The sequence below is a fragment of the Dipteris shenzhenensis genome, chromosome 6 (genome assembly GCF_047967505.1).
Source record: "Dipteris shenzhenensis isolate YYH24624 ecotype China chromosome 6, Dip_SZ_1.0, whole genome shotgun sequence".
Taxonomy (NCBI): Eukaryota; Viridiplantae; Streptophyta; class Polypodiopsida; order Gleicheniales; family Dipteridaceae; genus Dipteris; species Dipteris shenzhenensis.
The window spans coordinates 44,073,658-44,092,865 of NC_141601.1; the positions used below are offsets into that span (position 1 = coordinate 44,073,658).

General features: G+C 45.4%; 1 protein-coding gene and 1 pseudogene across 4 annotated transcripts in view; both read left to right on the forward strand.

Moving 5' to 3' along the window:
- Positions 1–18,864, forward strand: part of LOC147901211 (protein ABA AND ROS SENSITIVE 1-like) — a 78,870-nt gene extending 60,006 nt beyond the window's left edge. For 3 of the 4 annotated variants that reach the window (XM_087376251.1, XM_087376252.1, XM_087376250.1), the window contains exons 4-8: positions 7,001–7,160; positions 17,192–17,498; positions 17,596–17,671; positions 17,908–17,954; positions 18,191–18,864. In XM_087376251.1, the coding sequence (XP_087232377.1) occupies positions 7,001–7,160; positions 17,192–17,498; positions 17,596–17,671; positions 17,908–17,954; positions 18,191–18,392 (792 nt within the window). In that variant the 3' untranslated portion in view covers positions 18,393–18,864. The remainder of the gene's footprint in view (positions 1–7,000; positions 7,161–17,191; positions 17,499–17,595; positions 17,672–17,907; positions 17,955–18,190) is intronic. The other variant, XM_087376253.1, reaches the window with a different exon arrangement.
- LOC147901212 (uncharacterized) lies at positions 8,906–12,439 on the forward strand (annotated as a pseudogene).
- Positions 18,865–19,208: the final 344 nt, after the last annotated feature.

Here is a 19,208-nt window from a genome sequence, read left to right on the forward strand (position 1 = left end):
TTTTGGATCGTGGCTTTGCTGAAGGTGCAAATCAGTGTGGCGTCGTAATCATAGGAGTTCTTTGAGAACAGGAGAAGTCGGGGGCTCAATCTTCATAAAGAGGAGGGAGGAAGGCAAAGGTGGTACTTTTTGTAAGGTGGATAGTGAGTGCTAGTCTCAGGAACCTTGGCCGTGGGATCTGGATGTTGGGGTGAAAAGTGGTGTCCTCTTTTGTTGGCCTCTACATCGATGAGCTTGAGACATTTATGTAGACACTGGGGGAGCTGCATGCTCTCGCACTGGTGCTTTGATTCAGATTTTGCTGTACGTAAATGAGGTGATACTCCTATCTTCCTCTGTAGATGGGTTCCATAGACACTTGGATGCACTACAATCCCTTTGTGAGTCGCATGATTTCAAGGTCAATCTTGGTAAGACCGAGGTCATGATCTTCAATACATCTCGTGCAGTGATGCATAGAGAGTCGTTCACCTTTGATGGATCACCGGTTTTAGATTGTCTCGTCTTTCTTATACTTAGGGGTTCTCTTGTCTAGCCCTATTTTTATGATGAGACTGGCGATGCAGGGCCGTTTGAGGAGAGGATATGCTTCATTGGTCAGGCGAAAGAGGCAGTGCTTCCATTCAACACTTCAAGACCCTCGGACCAAGGCCCTCTTGTTTGACTCCTTGGTCCGACTAATGGGGATGTATGGCAGCCCTTCTAGGGGGCATGATCTCTCAAATGCAGAGTGGGCTTGTGTGGAGTGTGCACAGGTTCTCATGCTATCACGGATGATTCGCAGTAAGCCGTCGGTCCCTCACTAGATCACCAGGTTGAGTTTGGGTCATCTCCACTGCAGCCTGATGTAACATTCCAAGTCATCACTTATCTATATCGCATCAAGGAATACGAGCACTGCACTTCTGGACGTCGCAGACTACTGTGTCTAGCATTGTCCTCTTCTATGGCCCTAGCAACTTTAGGTGACCAGAGATGCTGATATGCACACATGCAGGTGGTTTGAGCGACTAGGGATCCACATGTATAGACTTCCTTCCTTCCAGTACAGCATTGACGTGCCATTTCTCCCACTCAGGTATCACGAGGTTAACCAGGTCATACGTGAGGATCTTCTGCAGCTACACACATTCTGGACCTGGTTGGAACCGAGTGAGCTCCCAGTGAATCTCAGCTTCTATAGAGGCATTTCAAAGGAGGGCTTTATTGACCCTCCAGGATATACGCTGTGTGAAGATTTTTGAAAACCCAAAAGTCATCTTGTACATGTGTACATGTGTGATGTTCAACTTGTGTATGTGCTTGCTGGCGTTCAATCAAATTTTGTGTAAGCAGCTTTCGAGTACAGCATAGTATCCAGAGTGTGACAGTGTTTTGTTGTGGGATGACATACGCCTTTCATGGTTGTCCGGAGTCAATTCTGTATGAGGGCATGAGCATTTTTTTTGTCGTGGCTGTCTTGTAAATCCTTTGTGTCGGGATTGTGTTCACCATATGCTATGGTAGTCTGGGCAATTAGGCACTAAGTGTTGGTGGCATGCATTTGTGTGCACATAGTCAATGATTTGGGCATTAATGGACTTGGTATAGTTTGAAGGAAGGGTGGAAAGAGTGATAAAAATAATGTGATGACGTGGCTCTTGTCAAAAAGGCATGCATGCAAGGTGGCTACGTGAATCTAATCTCCAAGCTTCTGGTCAACGGGTTGGCATGGTACGTGAAATGGCGGCTATGGGGGTGAGGGACTCTGGATCTTGCTGGAGAGTCGACGGTTGCTTGTGGGGAGCATATGAAGCAGTTGGTTCACTTGATGACAAGAGGTCCGGGGTTGTTCATGTTTGATCTTGTCATGGGAGATATGAGCATGGTTATTTATACCTTGAGTTGTTTGAAAGTGTTCGTGGTAGTTATGCAGCTTTGAAGTCATCATTTTCTTGGGATTTAAGTTTCATGGGTCTTCTATGTATTTTTTGAGCTTGATCTCAGTCAGTAGGAGAGCTTGTGTTGACTGGTAATCCACTGGGTTTTTTTTAGGTTGTTGGTTTGGGAGGAAAAGTGGCCAGAGTATGAGTTGTATCCGGAGGTGTGTAGAGACAAGGAGTTTCAATGAAAGCCTTTTACCTTCTGATGGTGTTGTTCACTTGATTTAAATGTGGATGAGGGTGGCTGTAAAGGCGGATTAGGCTCTAATGCTTTTGTCCATCCAACGCGATTCTCCTACCCCATTCACTGAGGATCTCTGTTGGGTAGTTCTGGGTCTCTTCACATAGACTCCGCATTGAGAGTGGCAGGGCAGAGAGAACACCCAAGGATACGCGCATATGCACCTTGTGTGACCTACAGGAGATTGAGTCAAAGGAGCATTTCATTTTCAGATGCCCAATGTAGTATGAGATTTGAGGGCGCTTCTATTGTCGCTTTAGAGATAGCTCCAGGTTGTTATCCCACTTCCACTCTTTTCCAGACCAGTGATGCTTGGCCACCTTCATCCACAAAGCAGCCAGACACCGAGAGCACCTGCTTAGATCATAGAGACAACGAAGCACTCTCGTAGACTCTTCTCAGAGTATGATCACTGAGTTTTTCCAGCCAGACCTTACATACTCTCACCCCATGGGCCTCCGGCACGGTCGTGACAGAGAGATAGCGATGCAATAGATCCGACAAAGGATAGATGCACAGATTACACTTGGGGACATCCCCTCCTTGTTCAGTGTTGGAGCGCCACCAATAGGGGTCATTGCAGCCCTTGTTAGACGAAGAGCCATGGTCAAGAGACCGCACAAGACCGCGTCCACAGGCAGCCGACAACATTATATCTCTGACTTTATGCTACCACTCCCCCATCGTCCTTGACGGGGGCCAGGGGGGGAGAGCTGTAGCTGCTATATTGGATCGGATTTCATTTTGTATTCTGAGGACATGTGATATGATGATAGTGATGATGTAGATGATCATATTGATGGTTATGATGGTATCACTGATGTTATTATGACGATGTAGCATCTAGCATTTAGCATGGGTGTAGATGCTTGTTTAGTTAGCTTGTTTATACAGTTTTCTCATAGTCTCATAGACCCATCGGTCTTTCGAAGACTTTAATAAACTCTCTCTCTCTCTCTCTCTCTCTCTCTCTCTTTCCCCTAGACTTTGCATATGACAGTGATCACCACATGGTTCCGAAGCTAGATGCAGCAAAGCTCGGGATCGTGAGACAATCTGCAAAGGCCTCACACAGCATACGGGCGACACTTACTTGATCTGGGAGCAAAGGCCTTCAGAGATGGCCATCATCTGGGCGGTTCACTTGCTTTCTACATGGCGGTGGGACAAGCACAGTGGACTACCTACTGGGTCCATTGGCTTTTATCTTGCGGATACATGACCTCACAGTACCCCCTCCCCCACTCGGAACTGACCACTCATATTTGGCCTTCCATATCTCTACTACTACGCCAGTCACAGGGAGAGTTCTCGCCACACTTGCTCCTACCCAGATCCACTTTGACCGTGCCCTCGACCCAGTATATGTGAGTCACTTAGACAGATAGCTTCCAGCCCTACTGGAGGATGATATAGTCTTGGCCCATGCCTTGAATAACCTCGCCTTAGTGGTACATGACGTTGCCACCAGATCCTTCCCTACGACCAGATCCGCATGGCCCCGATATGGGAAGATGGCTCAAAACCCTTGGTTTGACGATGAGTGCAGAGAGGCGCAAGCCCACCTCACGCGGGAGCGATCCGTGGGTCAGTTGATGTCACTTGAGGCACAACGGATCTTCCGACGGTTGACATGTTGCAAGAGATGAGCCTTCTTCACACACAAGATGAATGAGATCATCAGATTATTTCAAGAGGGAGACTCGACCACTGGATGGGGACTTCTTTCGGAGGGAAAGCCACCCATTCTCATCATTGATCCGGGAGTGCGGCATACTTATGCATGGTCCTTATATGATGTTCCGATGCTGGCACCACCGGATATGTCCTCTATGCCCAGGCCCACTACCTGTCACTCGTTCCCTACACACAATGTACCGGCTGCACTTTGCTGGCCCCACAGCTGGAAGGCACAGGATCATGAGGGCCTATGGATTGAGCATTTCGCACATGAGCAGGAGGTCTTAGCCTCGGTTCTAGCACAGATGTTCAAACATGTTGTATGCCACGGCTTCCCTCCGACTTGGAGCACCACCACTGTTGTACCGATACACAAAGCAGGAGACCCATGGATACTGGGAACTACCACACCCTCATGATTGGCCACACATTGGCCAAGATTTATGGATAAATACAAGAGAGGGAGATCAGCAATCATACAGAGGCACGGGGGTAGCGGGCACTAGGGCAAGCAGGATTCAGGGGGTAGCACTTTACTCTATATCACATCTTCACTCTGCGGGCTATCATTGAGGAGGCGAGGTCCAGACACCAGAAAGTCTACACATGCTCCGTAGAGTTTCGGAAGGCCTTTGACACTGTCCCGCACGATCAGGGGACTACAGGAGATGCAGATTTCAGAGACAGTGGTCTATAGTGTTATGAGCCTATATGAGTAAGTCAGAGGCAGAGTTCATGCCCTAGGCGGTCTATTGGATTGCGTCAAGAGCACGATCGGGGTGAAGCAAGGTTGCCTCCTCTCACCGACTCTCGTTGGACTCCGTACTGATGAGATCACATCCTTCATAGACTGCCTAGGGGGCGAGGGATCATTAGTGGCTGACCTCATGATAAAGATATTGCTATGCGCAGATGACATAGTCCTTATATCTTCAACGGAGGGGTTGTAGAGATATCTAGAGGCGCTAGAGGTGTTTTGCAGAGAGAGAGACCAAGAGAGATCTGACAGTAAACCTTGGGAAGACCAAGGTTATGGTCTTCAACACCTCACGCACAGTGCTATGCCAATTTAGCTTCACTTATCGTGGTGAGCCAGTGGAGATAGTACAGTCCTACACATATTTGGGAGTAGTCTTCACAGGACCAATTTTCTCGATGTACCATGTAGCCCAGGCATGACTTACACGGGGGCAGAGTGCTTTGGCTCGGCTAGAGCGATATTGCTTGTAGGCACACTTTTAGGATTCACTAATGAAGGGCTGACTTTTTGATATGCTAGTGCGGCCGACTGCCATGCATGCATCACCCTTCTGGGGATGCGATCTCCTGAGGACCGAGTGGAGGAGATTTGAGTGGTTACAGGTGATTATGGGGTCCAGGACGATTCGGTGTAAGCCCTTAGTGCCACATGAGATAGTACAAGTAGAGTTCGCCATGACACCTCTCCTAGTTGATGCCATCTTCCAGACAGTGACATTCATTCACAGAGTTTGGAAATTGGGACTTGCCTCATTGGAGACTTCTGAGGTTGGCCCTGAGTCATCTAGACGACTAGTAGATTGGGGGACAGACACATGGTATGCCGTATATCTGCATGGATTGCCAGGTTTAGTATCCAGATGGACAGACTTCCCCCCTTTCGATAGTATGGATGCTCCGATCCCACGAGATGAGATGGTTAGATCTCCTCCAGCTCTATACATCTTGGAAGAGGGGAGACCAGGAGCTCCCCACTCAAGATCCAGTTCTACTGCAACCACTTCTTGAGAGTATCGGAGGAGGGATTCATCATCAGATCCTAGTATCTCGAGGACAAAGGAGTCTCACATGCAATCGATGCGGATTTCGTCCCATCAACTGAGGATTGAGGTGGGGAGAGCCGCAGGTATACCCAGAGAGCAGCGGATTTGCATGCTATGTACGATGGGGGTGGTTGAGACAGAGGAGCATTTTCTTTGTGGTTGCCCAGCCTACTAGGAGATTCGAGGGCGCTACCAATGTCTCTACCTAGAGGGGAGTGGCTTCGGTCCACTATCACGACTGATCCATTTCCATGACCAGGTATGCATTGGGCTCTATTTGATGGAGATGTGCCCGCACAGGGTGACACTATTGTGGCAGATCTGAGAGCAGCAGGAGGCGGCTAGACTACAAGACATAGAGGTTAACCAGGCACGACGACGCGTCACAGACTTTTATACATTTGAGGCAGTTCCAGGACACAGCGGAGTAGAGGAGGAGAAGCTAGCTGATATGAGGGTAGCCTAGATCAACAGAGAGAGCTGACACGCTGCCGTCGAGAGAGGGACGCAGAGACCATGCGCGAGACAAAGAGTGCCCAGAGCACATTCTATTGAGGTCTGACCTATCACAACGTTCCTCGAGGGGGACGGACAGAGACAAGGGGTCACTTTTGACATAGCCTAGAGAGTTCAGAGATCGAGGAGACCGCGCCCCCCACCACAGTTTTTGCATTCTGCATTGGTGTGGATGCTCGTTTAGTAGCTCCACCCTCATTGCTTGCTTGTACTAGGATTTTCACAATCTCATAGACCCATTAGTCTTCCGCTTTCTTTCTTTCTTTCTCGTTTGTCTCTCTCATTGCTTTACCCTAACTATACCTAAGTAACTTGTGTGTGCACCGCTATAATTTATAAGCATTGGGTCTCTACAACAGGTTCTTGAAAATTTGAATCTTGTAATAGCTTTTCTTAGCTTACAATCTCAATTGATCTTTGTCTATTTTTTAAATGTTAGTTTTATTACTCTGAAACTAGTCTCTACTTTTAGTGTTACTGCATTCTGCGCTTGTCGTTTTATCACTTGACAAATATCTAAAATATATAAATTTGGTTGTCTCCACTAAAACTAATAATAGAACGAGCCTTGACTCTTATATTATGTTGTTCCCCTCTTTCTCAATAGATCATTGGATCAATTATTAAAAACTTAGCTGTATATGATTGCATGGCTCTTTATGCACTGAAGAGGATAAGCATTTTGTGTATTAAATGTATAGTTCGTTTCAGTCCAATTAGATTCTACGTGCTATGTGTTTACAATTTCGTTTGACAAGTAGTACAGTGACAGTCCATGTTGTTATGGAACCATATCATTGCATGGGTTTGGCTGAGTGTTGGGCCAATACACTTCTCAGGCGGTGGATGTGTTGAAGGCTCAAGCAAAAGGGGCGGGTGTTATCTCTAACAAAAGCAATAATTTGGAGGGTGCAGAAGCAAGCAAAACTAAAGCTCGACCTTCATCAACACTCCCGGATGACTTTTTTGATCCTTCCATCAAAAAACACGTTACCTCAGGTGAGCGGATTCAACTATGCTAGTCTACATTTTAACTTGTTAGTCATGGCCCCCTCCTCTATTGAATATTGAATGTGGAAAAAGACACTACTTATTTTCTTTTTTCCTCTTTGGTTGGACAAAAGTTGCATCATTAGGTGCATTGAAAACTAAAATTGGAGCCTTTGTGAGTATTACTTGGGCTATCACTTAGCAAGATCATGTTTTGTTGGTCGGACCTATTGAAGCTCTTGTTATTTATGGTTACACTCTTCATTTTATCATTTTGGATGACTAGATGGCCATCCCTATCATGTTTTGTGGGTTTGGAACACCTCTAGGAGCTAGCCTATTTAAAATAAATAAATGGATAAGTGAAGTTTAATTTGGAGAAACTTCACCGTACTTTTCTTTTATGTTTGTTAGTCTATGTGGAGGTTGCATGGTCCAAGGATGCATTTCCTTGAAATCTCACCATGGGGAACTTTCTGGGCTCAAAAGGTTAAGGTTTAAGTGAAAATGTTGTGCCTTGCTAGACAATTTTATAGGCACATTCGATGTTAACATACCATGCTTTATGATCAATGTCCAAAATAGAAAGAAAGAAAGAAAGAAATTTTATTAGAGTCTTCGGAAGACCGATGGGTCTATGAGACTGAAAGAAAACCTGATACAAACCACAGTAAGGGTGGAGCTACTAAACGAGCATCATCACCCATGTTGAGTCCTAAGTCTGATCATACATAGTCAAATACATTTGGGTGTGACAATGAAAAAGAAAAAGACTGGAGCGGAGTGGAATCCTCCGTATGTCATGTCGCCCTGGTTGGTGCGTAGCTGGTGATGGGACGTTGGCGTTTGTCAAGGGGTGCCGTGCATCTCGATCTTTTGGAGGAGGCTCGACGCATGACCAGAGCCACCGTGACTCCTGTGGGACGTGTCCCGGGTCCAAACAATGACGGGAGGTCCCCCAGAGTGATCTGTGTGTCTCCTCGATGCCTCGTGTGTCGTTGTGCGGTCGTCAGGTTGGGGTCTCTGTCATGTCTGCGGCTAGAGACTGGACGATCAATATCACTCCATGGGAAGAACTCTATGATCCTGCTCTGAGAGGTGTCTGGTGGTGTGGCCAAGCCCCGTCGCCTCCTTGGATCTCGTAGTACACTGGGCATCTGAAAATAAAATGCTCCTTCGACTCAACCTCCTGACAGTCACACAATGTGCATATGCGATGCTCCCTAGGGATCCCCTCTGCTGTGACACTCTATGCGGAGGCGGTGTGATGATATCCGAAACTGTCCGATGGAGATCCGTAGTGAGTGAGGCATGTGTAGCTCAGTGTACCCCGGTGGTGTGATGGATCCCTCCTCCGAAATACGAAGACAATGATCTCTGTAGAAGCTCAGCTTCACTGGAAGCTCCCTCGGCTCCAACCAGGTTCTAAAGGTGTGTAGCTGCAGGAGATCCTCTCGAATGACCTGGTTGGTGTGTGGCCCGATCGGGATGGTGGGTGGGAGTACCGGTGGGCATCCAAACTGTACTGAAAAGGAGGTATCTTTTGTAACCAAAAGACCCAAGGTCTTGAGCATGTTCAGGGAAAATAGTGACCTCGACCTTCTAAAGCCCTCGAAGACACGGTTTGCTTATATATGTTCATAATGTTGGAGAGGGTTGTTCGAGTGCGGCATGGCTTGCTGCGTAGAGTTGTTTCCCTTGACTAGCAGCAATGGGGGGATAGGAATGAGCCCAAAGCAAGTGGTATTAGCCGCATGGTCATGAGAGATGCATGGTGGGAGGAGGCTGCAGCTCTAGTGAAGACAATGAACCCCATGTACAGCGTTCTCCGATTGACAGATATGGAGGGGAGCACCATTGGGCTTCTCTATGAGTTTATGGACAAAGTGGGGGAAGCCCTTGATGTGTGTACTCACCTATCTGCAGACAGGTATCCCGTACTCATGAGTCATCCTTTGAAGTTTAGCATTTTTCCAATTAGCAAAGTGGCCTATGTTTTCATTTTTTCTAAACATCATCGGTTTTGCCTTTGATTCATAATTTCTTATGAAGGACTCAAGACCTTGATTCATAACTTCTTATGAAGGATCCAAGACCTTAAGGAGATCTGGAACACGCGTTGGGATTGGTTTAATAGGCCAATCCATGCTGTTGCTCATATCCTTCATCCTCTGGAGGAATGAGCAGCAATATGTCGACAGAGAATTAGAGGATGGGTGGTCAGCTTATATGAGCAAGATTGTAGGAGATGATGATGATTTGCTTTTGAAGCTGGAGGATGATCGTCTTCTTTTCCGCAACTGAAGCGGTGTTTTTGGATCATGCAATGCACAGAGAGAGGAGACTCAGCTAGCAGCAGTTTCTTGGTGGGAAAAATATGGCATTGAGGCACCCCACTTGGTAATACTTAACCCTAGAGGCAATACTTTCTTATTACTTGAAAACATGTGGGTATAGCTCAGCAATTGGAAGCTGCTACTAAACTGTAAAGTCTAAGAATGTCTCTTGTTTTGATTTAGAGACGCATAGCGATGGAGGCTCAATGGGGTAGTCCGTTTGCTCGAGCAATCATAGATTGCAGTGGCAAAAGACCAATCTCTCCAATTGCACAGTGGACAATCTGTTCCTCTTCTTTGTATGGAGTAAGGCCCATGTACTCCAGTTTCTCTCACAAGGTCCAGAGCTACAGTCTTGTGAGCTTATGCATTGGTTGCTACAGCATGCGATGAAGAGCCATTATATCATCAAGATGCCTTTCAGAATGATTGTTGGTTGAAGGCTATGGAAGCTGAATTGGATTCTATCCATTAGAATAACACGTCGAAGTTGTGTGATTTGCCTCCTGGCAAGAATGCCATTGGAACTAAGTGGGTTTACAAAATTAAACGGAAAGCTGATGGTTCAGTGGACCGTTACAAAGTCCGTCTTGTTGCTAAGGGCTATGCTCAGCAGCAAGGCATTGACTTTGAGGAGACCTTTGCTCCCACTTCCAAGATCACTACTATTCGCATTTGTTATTGCCTTTGCTGCCCACTTTCATTGGGAGGTACATCAGCTTGATATCAAGACAGCTTTCCTTCATGGGCTATGTTTCCCAACCTCCTGGCTTTGAGGTTGAAGGTTTTGAAAGCACGGTATGCTGCTTGAAAAAATTCCTCTATGGATTGAAGCAGGCATCTCGGGCTTGGTATTCCAGGATTCATGCTCATTTGCTCATACTTGGCTTTCAGTTAAGCCCTACAGAGGCGACCCTTTACATCCGCAAGCGTGGGACAGATTTGCTGATTTTAGTCGTGTATGTGGATGACATGCTTGTGACTAGATTTTAAGCTTGATTTACATAAGACATTTGCTATGTCTGATCTTGGTCTTTTGTACTAGTATCTGGGCATCCAATTTGCTAGCAGTAAGGGGGGCATTTTGATGTCACAATCCAAGTACATTGGACAGCTTTTGCAGCTTTTTCAGTTCGAGGGTTGCAAGCCAATATCCACACCATTAGAGCCTAGTTTTCACTTCTCTTTTGAGGATGGCAGCAGTACATGTGATGTCACTCTCTATCAGCAGCCAGTTGGTTGTTTGATTTACCTATGCCACATGAGACCTGATCTACAATATGATGTCTCACAGTTGAGCAGATATATGCGCAGTCCATCTATGCACCATTGACATGCCGTGAAGCGTGTCTTCAGATATCTCAAGGGCAATCAGCAATTAGACCTTCTTTATGGGGCTGATACTTCACTTGTCATGCATGGATTCACTGATAGTGATTGGGCTGGTTGTTCGGATACTCGTGTGTCACATAGTGGCAACTGTTTCATGCTTGGTACTTCATGCGTTTCTTAGGTCAGCAAGAAGCAGAGTACAGTTGCTACTTCTAGCTGTGAAGCTGAGTACAGAGCAGCTTTTACAGCTACAGTGGAGTGTGTTTGGCTTTGGAAGCTACTTGCGGATCTCTATATATGTTAGACTGTTCCTACTGTCATCTTCACTGATAGTCAAAGTGCTTTGGCTGTTGCACGGAATCCTATTTTCATTGCTCACACAAAGCATATTGAGGTTCACTATCACTATGTCAGAGAGCGATTATCAGCAGATGATATTCAGTTGTCTTATGTTCCCACTGAAGATAACTTGGCAGATCTATTTACGAAGGCTCTACCTCGACCTAAGTTTGAGGCTTTTCGGCAAGCTTTAAACTTAGTACCTTTTGTAACTTGATCTGTTGTACTCTGTACAGTCATAGGTTGCTATATCATTACAAGATGACATTAGATATTTAGGTATCCTGAGCCATGTCCAGGATACTTCAGCCCATACCATGGAGGGGGGTTTGTAGGCCATTGTATGGGCTATCCATAGGTGCCACTTTTTCCTTGGTATGTGCCTTGTAGGCCTAGTTATAGTCAGTTATGACTATTGGTACAGTTAGTACATGTACCACCTAGGTCAGTTAGGACACTTAGTCCAGTTAGGGCACTTAGCCCTAGGGCTTTATTATGTTGGCTCTCTCTTGAGCCTCCACTCTTAGTTTTGCAGCAATTCATTACATCATTTTGTTTTTCTCCTCACCTCCATTTTTGAGCTTCCATTTCTTGCCCTAGCCAACACCTACATCGTCAATGACTACCTCGTCTACATCTACTTCAGGAGCCTCGACCCCGGCCTCTCCTTTTGTTAGTATGGACTTGACTCCAATCTCCTCACCTATGTCACCATCATCGGGGGTGACGTACACAGGACCACAATACTCCTCATCTTTCCTCTCACCCCTTCCTCTCAGCGAGCCGTCTTTCTAGCCCTTAGTTGGAAGTGCCTCACCACTGCTTCAGATATCCCCACACTCCGCCCCACTTACCCAGTCACCTCCTACTATTCAGCCTCATCCACCTACATTTATACTAGGCCCTTACCAGTTCTAGATTCCAGGAGTCCCATGAGCTGATCTGTTAGACAGTTGGGAGTCCCTCCTGATGGAGGTGCATAGCATACGAGCACGCGAGGTGGAGCTGACCCGCTTCACACAAGAACAGGTATGTTTTACGCAAGAACAGGCTCATATCATACATGAGCAGGCTGCCGTCATACATGAGCTGAGACAGGACGTTTCACATCTCCAAAAGGAGGTGACTGCTCTACGGATAGCTCCGGGGAGTGCACCGGCGATGGAGGCTCAGATAGCTTCCATGCAGTCGGTCATTGAGGAGACATACAGATGGGTGGATTTAGTGAAACGAGAACCTGCAAAGGCAACTATCTCTGGAGCAGCAGAAGTGAGCCAATAAGGTTCTCAATATTAGGATTCGTGGGATCTCATGCACAGAGGCTACGCCATGGATGATGCCACTACTTTCGTGGTCACGACTTTGGGGATCATAAAGCACGAGATTCAAGAAGCCTGGCTCGTGGGGAGGGACCCCAACTGAGAGTAGTCCCTTATCATACGCTTCCGAGATGCCCATGCTCGACATGGCAACATTACGTCGTTAGAGTGGTCTTGTAGGACCACCCTTCGATTTCTATGGATGAGGACTTGACATCCTTGCAAGTTGAGGAGAGACGCATCTTGATACAACGGCGAGATGCAGCCCGCGGCCCGCAAGGAGGGAAAGTGGATAGTATTACGGGACGGGTGACTCCTCATTGGCCGTCACCAGGCACTGCCCTCCCACATAGGGGGGTGGGGTCTATGGGAATTAGGACACCGAGACCCTGTCTTGTACCATTTGGAATTGTAGCGGTACGTTGTGGTCAGAACTAGGGAACTTCTTAAAGTCTTATACTGGACGAGACATAGTCTTCTACACGGAGACACACCAGAGTCCAAAGCGCTCACTACGGGTAGTTAATAGATACACTTGGGAGACAACTTAGAGAGATGAGACGAGGGATCCAGGAGGAGTACGAGGATCAGGGGGAGTAGTAGTACTCTATAGATCATCTCTCTTTGGGGCGATCTTGGTGGAGAGGACATACATTCTAGATTTCTATGGATTCGGATCCAACAGACTGGTAGCTAGGACCTGTTTGTCATGGTATGCTACTTTCCTCTGAGACATCTCACTTTGCTCAAGAGGTTCACAAGGAGGCAAATTCGTCACCATACACAGCTTTCTATCCAGACATTGTAGATTTTCAGTCACAGAGAAGTCCTTCTCGTTGGGGACTTCAACCTGAGGATATGCATACGTCAAGTACCGCTCCTCGACTTTTGAGACGATGCCATTCTCCTGCCGGGATGATGCAAGTCTCCATTGATAAGCAGGCCTCCATCACATTGTACGGACATGCACTGGTCTCATTATGTAGAATGTGGCCTTCCTTAGGTGGCTTCATTTGCTTCCCACAGGGGGAGGCTCTAGTGTAGTTGACTACCTCATGGGATTCCTTGCATTCACATCTCGCATCACTAAATTCTTTGGTGCACCATGTCCCCTTGGGACACATCGCTTTTACCTCTTCTTCAGCATCTCCACCTCTCGTCTAGCTATTCTTTTCGTGTGCTGCAACACAGGTAGACCATCCGCCCTCGCGCGCCCGCGCGCGCGCGCGAGAGAGAGAGAGAGAGAGAGAGAGAGAGAGAGAGATTATTAAAAGTTGTCGAAAGACCAAAGGGTCTATGAGACTGAAAAAACTAGATACAATGAGCTGAATGAGTTGAGCCACTAAGCAGGCATTTGCTCCCAAGACAAATACAAATACTACATATGTGAACCCATGGGAGAAAGATAGATTTGCAATGTAGTATCACTCTGGCAATCCTATGCAAGATGTTTGAGGAACCGGGTCCACTGGGTGACCTGAAATGGATAGGACGGCCTCAGCAGACAGAGGCTCCAATACGGATTGGCACTACAGAGTAATAAAACCCGTGATAGAGCGCTGATGGCAATCAATCTATGTGGTCATTTGTAGTCTCCTCGTAGTAGTTCTCCATCAAACAAGTGCCACTGTCACACCTGTCGGCTCTATCCATGGTCCAACAAACATGGAGGAAAGATCTCCAAGTCTCATTTGTGCGTGAACGCGTTGGCGGGTCTGTCTTGCTTTGGTGGCTAGGCCTCACGATGTCATCGCTATGTATTGAGCAACTGATCTCTGTTGTATAGGCTCAAGAATGAAGATCACTAATCATCTCTTATCTAGGTGAATCAAGACGCTAGAGAGGGGTTCGAATCCATCTCTGAAAGGACAGTGGTGGTAGCCTTGGATCTCATAGTACATGACAGCCAAGTGCTTCTTTGACTCTTAACTCCTCTAGATCACATGGTAACTATGAACACAATGTCATGTACGTACAACAAGATTTGGATTAGAGAACTAGCGAGGCCAAACTGGGTTGGTGAGAGAGGGCACCCTTGTTTGAGTCCAATATTGCTCATGATCTCCTCTATCCACCCAGCTTCTGTCCGAACTCTACCTGAAACCCTCTCGTAGAGTGTCATAACAGCCCACATAATCTCCCGGTCATAACCCAACTCCTGTAGCCGTCTAAAGCGGCAGACCCTCAGTACTATATCAAGGGCATTGCGGAAATCCACAAAGCAACAATATACCCTTTGCCTCCGCGCCCTGGCCTCCTCAATGACTCCTCTAAGTGTGAGTATGTGATCCATGGTCTTGTGGTCACGTCAGAAGCCAGCTTGCCCCTCTACTCTGAGTCCCTGTATCTCTGCAAATCAGGTAACCTTTGTATCAAAAAGCACTGATGCATACATTGTGGACATAACATGCCCAATCATGATGGTCCTGTAGTTTTCCAGGCTCATGGGATCCCCTGCCTTGTGAATGGGTGCGATAGCGTTAAGAGTCCAAGTGCGGGGAAAGGTAGACAAATTGCTTCATTGAAGGGATTTGCTAGGATCAAAGCTAGGATGTCAATCCCATATGCAATGGATTCAGTGCATAATGCATCATGAGCCTTTGTTGGACATTACTAAGCTTTAGTACTGCGTCTTTGACACCCCCCTTGGTGAAAAGAGTACAGCAAGTAGGGCAATGTGAGTGTAAGATGTGGGGACAAGGTGGTGTGGAATATTGTATAATGTGCGTGCATAGGAGTGCCAAGCCTAGGTGTCTGTGAGAGGTAGTGGGGATCGCCGTTCAAGAAATCTCCGCCAAAGGTTCTTGGAGTTGTTGCTAAACAAAATGTTTAGTAACTCCCCATTACGGTGGATGAAATTCTGCTTCTTCTGGCATACCAAGCGACAATATTCACACATCTTCTCCGGTTTGCTCAGAACGTTACGCTTGGTCTCGAACCTGAGTTGACGATGAAGAGCCTTGCACTCAGCATCACACCAGCTATTGCAGGGAAGAGAACCAAGGGGGGGAGGTCGTGTGGAATAGGTGGTGTATAGGATAGCGTGGAGGGCAGGCCTTGTGAAGTGAGCATGTAATTAGAGCAGCACGGTCCTCTAATAGTGGTATATGATCGATGTATGTGAGCAATGTGTATAGGCACGCTGAATATTTAGGTGAGAAGTGTATGTCATGGTAGGTCTCTAGGCACATGCATGCCCAAGCACATAGTAGTGAAGGAAATCAAGGCTTATACAAAATAAGGTGTGAATTGGGCACTGAGCGGTAGCCAATATTAGAGAGCAAACCACCAAGATGAAGTTAGGCAAGCAAAGGGGTTGACTCACTGTTAGGGAGCAGATATCTGCTGGGCTCCTTGGAAGAAGCGTGTTTATCTACGGATATTTGAGGCTAAAAACGTGAGATCCCAAAACATGCAAACATCTATTGAACTCCCAGCTAGGGCTTTCTACTATATCCTATGCAGGCTACATTTTTTATGAGTAACTCTTGTGCAGGCTTCCTTCGTATACGACACTCATGCTTCAATTAAATGCATATTTCCGTCATGCATTTGACCATATTCAGCCTCTTCATAATTGGCTTCAGAGATTTGTGGGTGATATGCCCAAACGTGTTATACCATAGTTCAATGTGTTTCCTACAAATCGGTGACTATGCATGGTGCTTGATCACCCTGTAGTTTAGTCCTTTATGTCAAAAAGCGCCTATCTTTGAGCTTGTCTCTCACTTAGCATATGTCATTGCTAATTCTCATCTTGTAGACATTCTCTTTTTCTTTTCTTTTTTTTGAAGAGAGAAAAGAACCTTCCTCTTAGAAAATTGAGAAAATGATTCAGATCAAAGGGTAATGGCTGCTGTATTATTTCAGGTATGATGCATGGTGATCCTGCCCCACCTGGAGACTCGCATGCACGTGAATGGGTGTGCATGCTTGTGTACGTGTCTGTGTGCGCATCTATGGGCAATGCCTTTGTGATGCTTTTTTCTTTTCTCAGCGTGTTCTCATATGTCTCATTGGTTTATGCCATGTGCAATTCGTCTTTTTGCATTTGAGTCTCTTTGCAGGCTTTTATGTTATGGGTAATTGTTATCAGGCCTCCAGTATGCCCTTTTGTTGATGCTTTGTTATGTCTTAATCTTATTTTTCTCTCTCTCTTTTTTTGTTGGGGGTTGTTTTTGGGGGGTTCCTGGACCTCTAATTTGTTCGAATTTGGCTTTGATATGTTGCTCATAAGCCTACGATTGAATGCCAAGTGGACGATAAAAATAATGGCTTCTTTATGTTTATTCTTGACATCATGCATCAACTGTATCGAAGAAATTGTATCTGATTTTTTGGTTAAGAATCTCTTTTTAAACCATTTTTAAAACAATTTGAACTGTCATGGAAAACTTTGGTTCTCTTTAATCACACTCGTGCCAAATAACAAATCATTCCTTTCATAGCTTGTGTTCATGATGTGCTGCTACTTGAAGTGCCATGTAAACTTGCTGCCTTTAAGGCTCATTCTGTTCGATTAAGATTCAATGAGAATCAGAGTCACCATTTTAAAAATCCAGAGATGCCTTGTGGATTACTTTTGATAAAGTAAATCAAGCCAGGAAACTTCTTTTTCATTTTCCTTTATACTTGATTCCTTAAAAAAAATTTGATTCATATGCATTCTGGTCAGTCATTGCAAGTTCCATTCATCTTACATGCCCTGCTGCAGATGATGTGGTAAAGCATGATCAGCTGCCTCCCGCATCAGCAAGACCAACCATAACCAGAAGAAGTAAAGGAGAACCTGCCATTTCATTTTCTGCAAACAATTTTGTACAATCCACAAAAGTCTTGGGGTCATCCGAGCAGATTGAGAACAAAACTGAGACAAGTTCAATGGCTCAAACTCCTCAAGGTTCTCAAAACAGTACAACAGTTGCCAAAACGATTCAGAGTTCATTGCCTGAGGGCTTTTTTGATAATGTTGATGCCGACTACAGGGCTCGAGGTCTTGAGCCTCCCAAATATGATATCCAGTGAGGCTCCCTTTCATGCTTTTTGTGTCTCGGATTTTTCATAGATATCAAGACTAGTGGAGCACCATATGACTCCTTTATATATGCATTTTGACAGGGATGAATTTAAGGAGTTTCAGAAGTCCATTCGTGATGATATACAAGAGGTAGATCTACGATTGGAAGAGGAGGAGGTACTGACCATTTTCCTCATCCTTATAGATTCGTATTGCTGGGATGTACATAACAAAATAGAGACAAAATAGCTTCAACACCCTCCCTCTCCCCTTCTTCACAACAACAAAATGGATAAAAGCAAAAGCCCCCTGCCTGTGCCCCTGCCCATGTTCCTCCTCTTTCCTTCCCTTTTATATACAAGTTTCATTGTAGCAAAGCTTTGAGTTTATTTTGTTTATTTTTTGATTGGCAGTTTGATGCAGCGGAGGATAGGGAGAAGCTCGAAACACTGGAACAAAGGTGTTTTCCTTTCCTTCAAAAGTGTCCACTGTGCAATGCCTTTTGCGCTTTAGTTGTGGATGTGTATCATTTGTCTTCAAGTGCAAGTCTGTCTTGTGTCTCCAGGCCAAAGATTCCTCGAAGTAGGATAATCTTCCTGCATTTTTATAGGGCTTTTTATTAGTTCTGCAAGTCTGTCATGTGTCTCCAGGTCGAAGAGTTTTCAAAAGTAGGATAATCTCTATACATTTTTGTAGGGCTTTTTTGGAGCGTATAGAGAACCTCCGTAAAAAGCGACAGGAAAAAGCAGAAGCAACAGAAAAAGCAGAAATAATAGCAAAAGTGGCAGCTAGAAAAGCTTTTGTTAATGTAAATCTCAGTATGGATGAGGATTCTGGCAGTGATGGAGATAGTGAAGAAGAAAATCTTCTTGTTGATTGGAGGGCGAAGCAGCTGTGAACCATTTTGGTTGACCATGGACTTACAATTCTTTCTCTTCAGCCTTCGAGTCAGACATAAAGAAAGGTGACAGGAGATGGGATTCTCGTTCACGTCTCTTTAAATGCTCATGAACACGAGGCATCCGACAATTAGATGCTTTATTACTCTTCCAAAAATTATGTACATGACATCTTCAAACTGAAATGTATATGCTTCTGCCAACATCTTGGCTGATGCCCTGTTGAACAAGTCTTGCACCATCGCCATACATTTTGGATCATAAATGGAGTTGCAATTTGTTTATTGTCAACTTATGGCCATATCTACATGCCCACACTTACGAGATATGTCAATTCTTCAATGTTGGTTTTAGTCTTTCTGATCAAAGACTTGCTAAAGTAGAGTGCACTTTGAACTTTCCACCAAAGAGTCTTTGGAGGTACTATGATGTGATATTTGCATCTAAGAAAACTGCATTTCTATCTGACTATGTGCTGATGCGAACAGAGGTAATCTGCTGTACTTTGGATTTCTATATTGAGTGTTATAACATGTAATCGTGGAGAGGAAATTGACTGCTGCAAATATTAGATAGAAAAGCTATGCCAATCATAACAATTTATAAAAGGCGTAATTTGTACGGTCAAAACTGTAAGACGTAATGACTGGACAGAATACCCTGCTGGATAGGAAGGAATATCATGATAGGAATGACTCGGAAAGCATTGTTTTGCTTAGATGCTGGTTTGGGAGTGATCGTATAGTCTTCACAAGAAGTTGTAGCTTGAATGAAGAGAATGTGGACTACTTTTTTATTAGCCTTCTCCATTAGTG